Raw genomic sequence first — 13205 nt, 5'->3', positions numbered from 1 at the left:
ATCTTCTCAGTTGCTGCACACAGCGCGCTGGTTTAAATCGTAAGCGACGCGCTCTGTATGCATATTCTGACAGCGTGAGAGTCTGCGCTTGTCGGTGGTTCCAGGGATCAGGTGAGTATTAACCACTTCCGGGCCGCAATAGGTCAATAGACGGCGGCCCACAGAAGTGGTTAAAACAAGAACACAGCAGCCGTGCAGCCGTGCTCTTGGTAGCACTTTTAACAGCAGGCAATTGCTGTTAACTTACAAGCGATCTGGTGTCTGTACAGCCGCTGGATCGTTTGTACTGGGCGGCGCCTCCCCCCCGCCGCGGCCGCTGTTGGCTTCCCTGGGCAACGCTATCCCTGTGCGGCGCCCGGGAGCGGCACGCTGGGTCTCCAGCCACTGATCTCCCCTCCGATCACCTGTCCCGGAAGTGATGTGTATTACATCACTTCCAGGGTGTCACTGTACACAGTCTCCGGCTCTTAGAGCCAGGAGATGAAGCTGGAGAAGCAGATCTCTGCTTCCTCAGCTTCTTTAAGGTACCTAGGTGCTTGTTAGACCCCTATGTAATAGCAATAGGGTTAGTGTAAAAAAAAAAGTGTTTGAAAATTGAAGTAACATAAAAGAAAAAAAAAATGTTTAAAGTGACATTAAAGTCAAAAAATGTTTCCCCTCCCCCCAATGTTAATGTCAGCACTTACCTTAAATGATGTCTCTTAATCCGATCTTCTTCTTCTTTCCTGATGTTTTCATCTGTCCCTCCAGCAGTGCGGTGGCTCTCCGATCCAGCGCTGACTCCTCTGTCCTTGCTGGCATTTCCGGTCCCAAGGTGTCTGCATGCAGGTGCACGCGTCCATAGACTTACCTTGATTCTCTACTCGTCTCCCCGTGGAAAATCCGAACTGCGCATGCACCGGCCCCAATATGCTTTGCGGCCACCCGAGCAGTTTCCGATTTTCGGGCGGGAGCGCGCGGCAAAGACGGGGTAAGTTTAAACCGCTGTTAAAGCGTTTTAAAGAAAAAAAACTTTTTGCATATATCTACTGCTTGCTAGGAGTAGATATATGCAAAAAAACGGAGGCTTTAGAAACCCATTAAAGGAGAACTATGGGTTGAGTGCTTTTCACTCATCCTCATAGTTCTAGCCGCCCTGTGACAATGAAACTGTCACAGGTCGGCTCAGTAGATCGGGAAGTGAGCGAATACATACCGGCGTTCACTCACTTCTCGATCCTGTCATGGCAGAGAGCCGTGACAGGGGAGGGACTGGATTCCCCCCGCTCCGATCGTCCAGTGCTGACTGGCAGAACGGACGGGCTGGCCCTGCCTCTAGATAGGCAGCTGGGCGGATACAGACATAATTGTCGGGATCCGTTTCAGCTGCGGCGTCTCAGTATACCGCGAGCTGTAGCTCGCGGTATACTGAGCTTAGGGTGACGCGAGGACGCTAGTTTGTGTCCTCCCGTTACACTTCGGAGAACTATGGGGAAAAGCCCTAACCCCATAGTTCTCCCTTAAGTCCCCCGCCCCCCACATACACACGCGTCGGAGAGCCTACGTGTGAAAACGACAATTACGGTACACGTTACATATCGCCACGAACGTCGGAGTGAGAGCAATAATTCTAGAGCCATCAATCACTGATAACACTAAACTAATGAGCGGTAAAATCGTTTAAAATGTTCTCTATGGGAAATTTTGGGTATTAACATGTTTTGTGGCTTCACGGGGCAAATGCAATTTTAAGGCTTGACATGTTTGGTATCTATTTACCCGACCTGACCCCGTCTTTCATATTTTACCAAAAAAATATGTTCCCGGTGACATTTTGGGGAACATAATTCGTCCGTGGATGATCTCCTCAATCCAGGGGACTGTAAATTGGGGACAAATGGTCACCTTACACAGGAAGCCCTCACTATCTACCAGGGAGCCTCCACTGGCCACCAGGGAGCCCCACTAACCAACAAGGATCCCCCATTGGCCACCAGGGAGCCTCCACTAACCACCAGGGAGCCTCCACTAACCACCAGGGAGCCCCCACTAATTATCAGGGAGCCCACAATGGCCACCACAGATCCTGCACTGACCAGCAGAGAGCCACTGACCACCTGACAGTCATCATTGGCCACCTGCGAGGCTAATTAGGGAGCCGCCTCTACTGCACCCACACGCGCCCGTGAAGCTCTCTGGACCCCTGGTGTGAGCCCGCACAGCCCACCTGAGAGCCCACACTGGCCACCTGAGAGCCTGCACAACCTCCTGAAAGCCTGCACAACCCTCCTGAGACCATGGAGACATGAGACGGCAAGCACAGAGCAACATAGCGTATGTAGCTTCATATTACTCTGCATTGATGTAATATGTATTGCTGGGATTTGTAGTCCTCTGTCACTGGATGCCATTCTCCATTACTGTATAATGTATTGCTGGGATTTGTAGTCCTCTATAGCCGGTTTGGATTCTCTATTGCTGTATAATGCATTGCTGGGATTTGTAGTCCTCTATAGCCAGTTGCCATTCTTCATTGTTGTATAATGTATTGCGTATTGTATGGAATTATCCATTCAATACATTCCATTGAATTATGCAAATTTAACCTTAACAGCCACATGTGTTGTGTCATTTTAAATTGCGGCCTACTGCAACTGTGTCATTGCCGTCTGTATAATCTGTACAATATTTCTTAATTTTCTTGTCATATATACACTTAAATATGTTTTTTGTGGATGAAAAGCTGCATGCTTTGTGTCCTTTTAAAAATGCAGCATACGCCAACTGCTTCAGTGTCGACTATGGAATCTATATAATATATAGATAATATATAATATAATGTATGTCCTTTGTCTCGAAAATAATATACTCTAAATAGTATTTCATTATGAAACCTGCTTATCTCTCTTAGAATGTGACCTAGTAAAACCACTACTGATATGATGGCTGTTGTCCCTGAAACAATGCACTAACTCCTCTCTGAAATGCAGGGTTGTGGTTTTAAAGTGGTTTTTCTGCACTCTGTGTCGACATTTTAGCAATTAGTATGACATTTTGTGTTTTAGCTCTGTTTTAGCGTTAGAAGTGTAAACCCTATATCTTTAGATCTGTTGTGCCTGCTACATTCACTGCTCATTTCTGGCCTTGCTAAAATATCAGGTGCCACCTAGAAAATACTTTTTTTTTTAAAAATAACTAGATTGGGGGGCTGTTGCTGTATGTAAGCCTAGGAATAAAGTAAAAGTAAAACAAACCATATTATACATGCGATGCCAGAATATGGTGTCACTGGCATTGTCTGTGAGAATTGCACTGTTATGTTCCACTGCATACAACTTAAAAGCATCTTAAAAGCATGTCATTTGAGGAATTGGTGTTTTTCCCTTGTCACCGTTGAAGTTGGATTAAAAACAGGACACTCTCGCCTAGCTTTTTGCATTGGCCCAGCTCCCCATACCCTTTGTTTGACAATCCCTTACCTATTAGCCTTGAAAATGAAAATAAATAATTTTTAAAACACACCATTCGGTTTGGATTAAAGATTGCAATTTCTGGAATGTATCATGAGTTTAACTAACAACAAGTGCATTGAACCCAAGAGCATTTGCTCATACCTAATTGTGTTATTCTGTTGCCAGATAATTTTCCGTAACAATACTGACAGTTAAAAAATGTTAGCAGCAGAATATAGTCTAAACAAACCTTCAAATTCACTTTCTGTTCCATTCATTTTTTTTCAGTTAAGTATTAATTGAAGTCAATACACTTAATTACTTACCGATTGGCATGAATGGTTTGGAAGTGTTAGCCTGTTGGGAAATGCCAATGGCATTGACTGCAAAGACTCGAATTTCATACATGATGCCTTCAATCATCTTTGTTGACTGATATGAAGTTTCAGTGTACACTTCAAAATTCATCTTCATCCACCTTTGGCTGCCTTTTTTTTTCCTTTCTATAAGGTAGCCTAAAGATAAAAAAAGAATAAACTCCAATTAAGATAAAAGTAACAAGTAACCTTGATAGTGTTATAACATGTACCCTTACACTTTGTATTAAAGGTTGCTGCAGTACTTATTCAGTAACATTTTAGTTAATGATATAGCTAAAATAACATCTATATGAGGCTGATCATGGGTAGGTAGATATCCACCCTAAAACAACAGGTAAGGAGATATCTGTTTGTTCGTAAAAGGGCTCGACCCATCTCTGAGACCACAAAGATACTTGTTGGACAGTGACAACAATGCACATACAGTAGTTGATCCTTACTTCCTCTACACTGGGCTGTAGTAGCCTGGAGATTTCTAGACAAAACAAAAATCTTTGCACCTAATAAAATCTAACAGCTCTTATCCCAAACTATTTAAAAATTAGTAGCATCTCTTACCTAGTATCTAGTAATCCTAATCAGTTATATTATTTGTTTATTCCTGTAGGCCTGAGCGATGTAATAATCAGATCAGTTAGTATAACTCTCAGCCTGAGTAGAACTGTAACAAAGCTGAGAGTTTCAGTAACAGCTGATCACAGCGCTCACTGTATGCACTCCATGCTGTGGGAGAATTAATAAACCCCCACAGCACAGAGAAGCTAACTAAATACAGTAAATAAGTATGCAGATTTTGCAAAGTGTGTTTAGTTTAATTCCCTGTGCTGTGGGGGTTAATTAATTCTCCCACATCATGGAGTCTCTGACAAGTAGGGGGTGGTTAAGTCTTTCACTAAGGGCACCCTCTAGCTCTCCCTACAGTGGGAGACTTCACCCTCACAGGGCTTCAGAAAGACTTTTACAAGCATGGGATAAGTAAACGTTCTCCTGCAGGTCCGCTCCTGTGTAATGGCTGGAATCAATAGTCAGCCTGCTATTGGCTATTTCAAATTGCAATAGCCAATAGCAGGCTGGCTAATGCACCCGCCCACTGCCTGTTGTCAATCAGCAGAGAAGAGGACCTGAAGGAGAACTTTCTCTTTCAGGCCCTCTTCTGCTGATTGACAGCAGGCAGTGGGTGGGTGCAATAGCCAGCCTGTTATTCAAATTGCAATAGCCAATAGCAGGCTGGCTATTGCACCTTGTTGTAAAATCTATATAATTAACCCATTGCCAATGCTAGGCAGCTGTGATTACTCTAATTGAAACATGTATCACCAAAATCACTAATATATATTGTGCCGAGCCGACTAATATCAAAATATCAATTGCCAAATGTGTGTGTCACCTAATTCATTTGGTGGTTTCCACCACCATTTCCAGTCACAAACAATATGTCATGCAAAACAATAATTAAAGGAAAAACTCTAATTCATACAAAGTATCCACAGTAAACACTATGAGGTGCAACAATAATTCATGCCTTCAACAATCACCGATTTTTCCTCCATTAATGTATCAAATATTACTGATTCATATTAATCTATAATCAACACTGTGTAAATTCATGAAACTATAAATATTACACAAAATTCATCAACATATTGTTGTGGAAATATTATATGGAATTATGTGGACATTTTATTCTATGATGCGTTTGTTTTATGTATTGTCATCGGTCTCCCTGTGTCGGATTTAACCGAGGAACGCTCTTGCAGAGGGTACTTGGGTTGAATCGGGACCAGCGGTAAAACCGTCAGTATGAAAACCTTCTCATGGGCTTGGAGACATGTTCACAGTGTGTGGAGGCGTTTGCTGGTTTGTAAGCACTAGTGCAATGCTCTGGGCTCCTTGCCTTCAAACGTTTGTACACATTAGCGAAGCAAAGTCCGTATAACGAGATGCGTAGTATACCTCTATTGCGGACTGCGCTATCCCTTTTGAATACATATCTACTTTTATAAGAAGACATTGATATATGCCTTGTCCGTATACTGGTATCGTATATAGATAACTGCATTAGCAATGTCTCCTCAGATAGTCTCAAACCTATAAGAACAAGTAGAATGATCTTACTAGATAATGGTCACTCTGAGCAGTATTGAATAGGGTCCATGCTGACGATGATGGGGGATGGGCAACCACATGGCTGTTCGCCATGTTGGTGTATCCCCCTTTTCCTTTTGATATGTACTTGTACTTTTTGGGCTGACTGGCTGAGGTTGTAAAGCCGTCTCCCACTGGGCGTCGTCCTTTGACCTTAATAAATGAAGGAGCTAGGGGTCTGTTATGCCCTTTTCTACACTGACTCTAGCTTGAACCAGCATCGTGTCTGACTCTCTCTGGTGCCAAAGAAGTACTTCATCCCTTATACAGAAAGAACTGAATGCAGTGTGCTTTTAGCAGCAACTGGATTGTTTGTGCTGGGCGCATTTTAATACCGAATGTGTGGAGAAAAAAGATTGTGAAATGATCAAGATAGGATCAAATCAAAGTCGGAGAGTCAAAATGTAGTACAAAATTGTATAAATGTATTGATTAAAATTCTCGGTCATTCTAGACACACCAATTAGCCACCACCTGTTACTAAAATGGTTATTGCAACAACCCTCACTCACATACCAAAACCATGCACACTAGGACAGACTGATCAGCATAATAAATAGTACCGGTTAAACTCAAATTCATTGAGAAAACAGCGCTGAAGAAATAATAAACAATATGTAGCTCGAATTGAGATGTAATATGACTATTTAGCCTTGGATACTCATTGATTGTGTTTAAATCTTTCCAAAGATGCTGAAATGATTGTAATCCCTGAGATGAAATGGTGTAACTATTAATCAGTTACATTTGTAGCCACTGCTCTCGGAATAGGACAGGCAGACCAAGGACAAGCTGACTAACCACCTGCATGTCAGGCACTAGACTCCCCGGTTCGTGTTACTATAAAGCGCGACTTCATTACTACATTTTCAACAAAACTAAAGCCTTTGGAATCACTCCAGTCTGAGTTTTTCAAATAAAGGAGGATTGATCCCACTACAGAGGACTATCTGAAGCAACCAGCAGTCGAGAAATCCATACCCTGTGAGACAAATAGTCCCACCCGTGAGTACTATTGTTCGAGACTTTACACACTGTTGGTTGAATCCTTCTTCCATGTGTGATAAACACTCCGGGTGAAATCATTTAATTGAATCTACCAGGATGTTGTTCGTGCATTCAACATTAGTTCCTGAATAAGTTATTTGTCTCATGCTCTGCCTGTCCTATTCCGAGAGCAGTGGCTACAAATGTAACAGATTAATAGTTACACCATTTCATCTCAGGGATTACAATCCTTTCAGCAACTTTGGAAAGATTTAAACACAATCAATGAGTATCCAAGGCTAAATAGTCATATTACATCTCAATTCGAGCTACATATTGTTTATTATTTCTTCAGCGCTGTTTTCTCAATGAATTTGAGTTTAACCGGTACTATTTATTATGCTGATCAGTCTGTCCTAGTGTGCATGGTTTTGGTATGTGAGTGAGGGTTGTTGCAATTACCATTTTAAGATAGTAACAGGTGGTGGCTAATTGGTGTGTCTAGAATGACCGAGAATTTTAATCAATAAATGTATACAATTTTGTACTACATTTTGACTCTCCGACCCTCATTAATACTGTACTTTGATTTGATCCTATCTTGATCATTTCACAATCTCTTTTCTGTCTTGCTAAACAGTTGGGGGTTGTCCTGAGAGTCACTTGTCAGTAAATTTACCCTATTCTAGGGTTTAATTAAAATTGGGACGTTTGGTACTCTGGGTATAAGCCCTTCTTGTTTTTAATATGTTTTTAATACCGAACGTGTACCTTTTAGTGCACCGGAGATTCCTACGCAAAGTCCAACCAAAATATCCATGACACCATAAATGGTCAATTCATAAAGTGCCAGAGATTGCAAAGTGACTAGTGCAGAACCAGATACAAAGTGACCAGTGCCAGACAAATAAAAACAAAAGTATCCAGTGCAATTAAATACAAAGAGGGGAATTTATAAAAACTGGAGCAGACAAAATCTGGAGCAGCTGTGTATTGCAACCAATCAGCTTCTCTCTTTCATTTCAAATCTTAACTGAACGAAGAAGCTGATTTGTTGCCCTGGGCAACTGCTCCAGATTTTGTCTGCTTCAGTTTTGATAAATTCCCCTCATAGTGTTCAGTACCTCTGAATATATCCTAGGGCTGGATTGTGATACATTGAAGTCAACGGACAAAACACATGCATGCATGCAGAACTAATTGCATTGAGCATTTTCAAGAGTTTCCTATTAAGTGTATGGGGCCAAAACGAGCTGAGATCTGACAAAAAGAAGCTGTACTTTTTCCGGCTTATTGCGACAAAACCCTGCACACCGCACAGGAGCCATATGAAGGAATTCAATTTTTTTTGGTGAAGTTTTGGTCAGGCTGAATCCGTTGTGACTATGCTCAGTGTGAACCAGGCCTAAAGTTGACTGAAAAACTGAAACGAAAAGGTAATGCATTTGCTTTTTGGTTCTTTCATTATTCAGATTTAGATGCGAGAATTCGGGCGAAAATGTATTCGTACAACGACTGCACATGTCTAAAACTTACTGCTTGATGGAACTGTACTGTGTCTGTGCGAAAGTTTCTTGTACATATGTCACAATATTATGTGAGAGAGACTTTATTTCCTCTTCCTGGTCAAAACATTTTAGAAACATTATTTTTCATCCAAGAAAAAAAGATGCAAAAAAAGTTTATCACTTTTTTTTTATATATATGACAGAATTTTCTTGCTTGAATTTTTTAAAATTCCCATTCTTATGTTATATGTGGAACCAATAAGTATTATGCTTACCTGTTACTTCCTTTCCACCATCATATTTTGGTGGGTCCCAAATAACACTTGCCCAGTCCTCACCTACACAGGTGATACGAACATTCTCTGGTGGATCGGGGACATCTTAAAGACGAGAAAAATCCAGGTTACAAGTCGAAATACTATTAGGCAGAGTGTACAACACTTTATGAAGATAGAGTTAAGAATATTCTTCTTACCAACAACTTTAACAATCAACGTGGCCTTATCTTCACCAACTGGATTGGTTACCACAATATTGTATGAGCTTTCATCAGATCGCTCTGCGCTTTCAATCACTAAACTGCTTAATTCTGTTCTAAGTTCTATATGAACTCTGCCATCAGTGTCTTTTAATTCCTGTAAAGATAGACACATTATGCTATACGTTGACTCTAAAAATGATGCACAGTATAGACCTGTTGTTTTTATTATTTGCAGCTTTGAGGCTGACTTTTGCCACTGTTTGGCCTGAGCTTTTTAAAATCTAAAATGTAATTTGTGGTTTAGCAATACTGGTTTATCACTGATGTGCGAGTAATACTATCAAGACTAGAGAGTGGCTAAGTTCGAGAAATTTAAAACAGAAGATATAAAGAGAAGGTGAATTTGCAGACGAACAGCTAAATACACATTTGAGATACATATATGTTTATGCTTTTACCTACCAAAGAATTTGTAGATCTGTACAGCCAGTCTTGGGATTTACACATTTTCTACACCAGACAGGTGATTAAATTAATCTTCCTGGTTTAGCAGGCAGCTTCCTATGTCACCTTTACACTTTCAGACTCCAATTTAGATATTAAGTCAACAGTAATGCTAAACCAAAAAGTATCAGAGTACTCTAACTGATTGCAGAGTGTGTGTATCATAAGAAATGGCTGGCAAAAATTGAATTAATTTGAGAAGGAAAACAGTAAACCAGTGACGTGCGGTACCTTCTGTGTTAGGTGAGGCATTCCCCCAGCCCTGCCCCAGCATGTCAATGCCCTGCCCCGGCATGCAGAAGCCCCTCCCCAGCACACTGAAGCCCCGCCCCCAACCCAGTGCCCAAACTCTGTGTTGAGGAAGGAGGGATAAGCCTTCCTTTCCCTTACTTGCTCGTCACTGGTGAGGCATCGAGATCGATGTCCTCAATGTTTTGTTTTTTTCTTTTTTCGATTGGACAACTTGGACCAGTAGTGCTTTGCCATTAGTCAAAACAACCACAGAGCTCAAGCCTCTTACACAGAATAGAGGCTGTTGCATCTCTTGCCTCACTATGTTGGGTTACACAGACAGTGGGAAAGCCCGCTGCTGTGTAACTTAACTTAGCTGTCAAAAGCCAGATGCAGCGCTTCCTGTAATTAACAGGCAACGCTCCATCCGTTACACAGCGGGGAGGCTTTCCCTGCTGTGTAACTTGTTACAAGCCACTCTTAATGGAGAAAAAGCTGTCAGACTTGAAGTTGACAGATTTTCCCTCCATAACACTAGTTGAGGCTCTGCCTCACCTGCCGCCCCTGATTGCATGTCCCTGCAGTAAACATGCATGTCTGTGAACTGTGTATTTAGATGTTTGCCTGCTTTTTGATTTTAAGCTGTGTATCCCCCACCATATGGCAAAAAATTAAAACAATGGAGAAAGCTTTTCCATTTGGGGCTTTGAGGCATTGTTGTTGACTTGCCTTGTCTAGTTTGAACCAGGAAACAGTAGGTGCAGGCTCTCCAGTAATTGGGACATCAAAGCGAAGTTTGTTTCCAGCCACAACAATGATAGTGTTGACATGTTCACCCCCAGAACAATCAAGATGGATCTTAGGTGGTTCTAAGGGTGTGAAAAAAATTAAATAATTTAAAACATATAAAGATGTATTCAGTATAGTAGTGGTAATTAGCAAGTCAGGTCACTAAAACATATAATTTTGTTGGTCAATATGGGCTACTGTATGTGGCATATTGCCCTAATGAACTGCGTCTCTATTTTTAGGCATGTCATTGACTGTAGCATGGACTGTTAAAGCTGAGCTCCAGGCAGATATGAAATGTCTTTTGTTTTATTTTATTATAGTATGACTAACATTGTAGAACGAAAACAAATTGATAACATTTGCATGAAGCATATTCCTATCTGTATAGTTTTTTTAATATTTAGCAATAGTTTCAAAGTTTAGATTAATTGTAAAGAAGTTAATGAAAAATGACTTAGAATTTTCTGTTTTAGGTATACAGTTACTATTGTTCAAATTTATAAATTATTTCATTTCCTTCTATTAATTAATATTCCAAATAATTTATAGAAGGTATATCTAAGCCTCTTTTTCATCTGGGACATCTAATTATACTGTAGTAAATGAAGGGGATCCATAGTTTACATAAAATAAATATATTTATCGAGTTCCTCTGTCAGCAATAGTTGTTTGTGACTTATTGCCAGGGCCGCCATCAGGGGAGTACGGCTATCACTAATGTAAGGGGCCCAGACAGGTAGGGGGGCCCGGGCTCCGACCGAGCCCTTTTTTACTATAAATTAGTATGTACAGGCAAGTTGGTACGGTCCCGGGCCCCTCCTGAACAATTGGTACGTTCCCGTACGTGCAGGAAGGGTTTTTTTTTCTTCTTCAAAGCGCGGAGCAAGGCATGCAGGAGAGGAGCACAACTGTTGGACTTTTAAGGTAAGTTTTTTTAAAGCAGCTGCAGAGGGAGGGGGGTGTTTTCAGAGACACACACTAAGGTGGGGGAGAGGGGGGGCCTTTTTCAGAGACACTGTGTGGGTGGGTGGCCTTTGCCAGCGTCTGGCCCCTATTCAGCCTTGGGCATCAGCTGCTGTCCTCTTTCATTTAAAAAGTAAAGATCTACCATTGGCCATGCATCTGATCATCCTATATGAACATCATACAATATGATCAGAGGCATTACCAATGGCAGACACACTGTGTGGATCTTTACTTTTTAAATTAATGACCGCCCAGAGGCTGCACCGACCTCCAAGAGGCCGCACTGACCTCTGCACTGACCAGCCAGAGGCCGCACTGATGGCCCAGGGGCCGCACTGCGGCTGGCCAGAGGCAGAACTGACTGCCCAGGGGCCGCACTGCGTCTGGCCAGGGGCCGCATTGACCGCCCATTGACCGCCAGAGGCCGCACTGACCACCCAAAGCCTACACTGACCACCGCACTGACTGCCCAGAGTTCGCACTGGCCCCTTGAGAGACTGCGCTGGCCCCTTGAGAGCAGTGTTAATTTTGGCACCAAATTTCATTTTTGTCTTAGTCTTGACAAAAATTAATTTTTATTTTTAGTTGCATTTTATAAGTATACTGTTTATGAACTTTTACATAAATTATTCACTGGGCTTATATATTCTCTATAAGGCAATGTACAAATCATGAAATTAAATTCAATTTTAATTAATTATTTATATATTGGAATACATTTTCCAATTTTATATTTATTCATATATGCGTGGTCTGTTACACCTCTCCGGAAACCCTATTTATTTTCAATTTTTTTTTTACTCTACGTATGTTAGGGGGAGAGGTTTAGGTAGGGTGCCTTTAGTGAGGCAACCCATGGGTTGTATTTTGAATTTAGTCGTATTTTAGTCATCAGATTAATTTTTGTTTTAGTCGACTAAAATCTAATAGTTTTTTTAGTGTAATACATTATTTAAGCAATTCTCTAGCATTTCCAAACTCATTTCATTATATACCCCTGGAGTAATTTTTAATTTTATTTAACTTTTATTTTTTACATTTTTAAAAAAACGTCATTGGAGGTGACAGGTTCTCTTTAAGGTGACATTAGGGGTCCTAGTGGCCCTAGTGTCACCTTTCCCCTTCACTGGATTCAGCTGCTGAGGAAGCTGAATGTCAAGACAGCATGCAGTGGCTGGGAGCAATAGCCAGCCTCTCTTATTGCTTATTTTAAATTGCAATAGCAGGCTGGCTATTGCATCCGCCCACTGCCTGCTGTCAATCAGCAGAGGAGGGAAATGAAGGAGAAAGTTCCCCATCAGGTCCACTTCTGCTGATTGAAAGCAGGCAGAGGGTGGGTTCAATAGCCAGCCTGCTATTGCAATTTAAAATATCCTATAGCAGGCTGGCTATTGTTTCCAGGTGCTGATTGGAGACTTGACACGGCCAGAAGAGAAGGAGGAACGGGGGAGAAGAGAACGAAGTGGCCAGAGAAGGAGGAACGGGCAGCAGCGGAGGTACGAGGGGGAGCAGCGGCGGAATGCAGTGACAGTCTGCCGATACAGGTGGAGAGAGCAGCGGGGATTGAAATGAACACAGACCGCTGCAGCCAGCACCAGCGGGGAGGAGAATGTTGAAAAAAATTGGGTACCGGACGAAAATCGTTTTTGTCCCATTAACTAGTCTTTAATTTAGACTCACCAACTAAATGAACACTGCTTGAGAGCCCGCACTGGCTGCCAGAGAGCCTGCACTGGCCGCCAGAGAGCCTGCACTGGCCGCCAGAGGGCCTGCACTGCCC

General features: G+C 41.9%; 1 protein-coding gene across 1 annotated transcript in view; it reads right to left on the bottom strand.

Annotated features, from left to right (window-relative positions):
* MYBPC2 (myosin binding protein C, fast type) overlaps nucleotides 1–13205 on the bottom strand; it is a gene marked incomplete at its 3' end in the record, with an annotated part of 63837 nt that overhangs the window by 27601 nt on the left and 23031 nt on the right. Inside the window, exons 7-10 of the mRNA XM_018563138.1 lie at nucleotides 10397–10536; nucleotides 8927–9086; nucleotides 8727–8831; nucleotides 3758–3946 (exon numbers count right to left, since the gene is read on the bottom strand). Of these exons, the coding sequence (XP_018418640.1) occupies nucleotides 3758–3946; nucleotides 8727–8831; nucleotides 8927–9086; nucleotides 10397–10536 (594 nt within the window). The remainder of the gene's footprint in view (nucleotides 1–3757; nucleotides 3947–8726; nucleotides 8832–8926; nucleotides 9087–10396; nucleotides 10537–13205) is intronic.

Source organism: Nanorana parkeri, unplaced genomic scaffold (genome assembly GCF_000935625.1).
Source record: "Nanorana parkeri isolate BGI_ZX_2015 unplaced genomic scaffold, ASM93562v1 scaffold635, whole genome shotgun sequence".
In the NCBI taxonomy this organism is placed as follows: Eukaryota; Metazoa; Chordata; class Amphibia; order Anura; family Dicroglossidae; genus Nanorana; species Nanorana parkeri.
The sequence above is the reverse complement of the archived record's forward strand: the minus strand, read 5'-3'. Positions and strand labels throughout refer to the sequence as shown.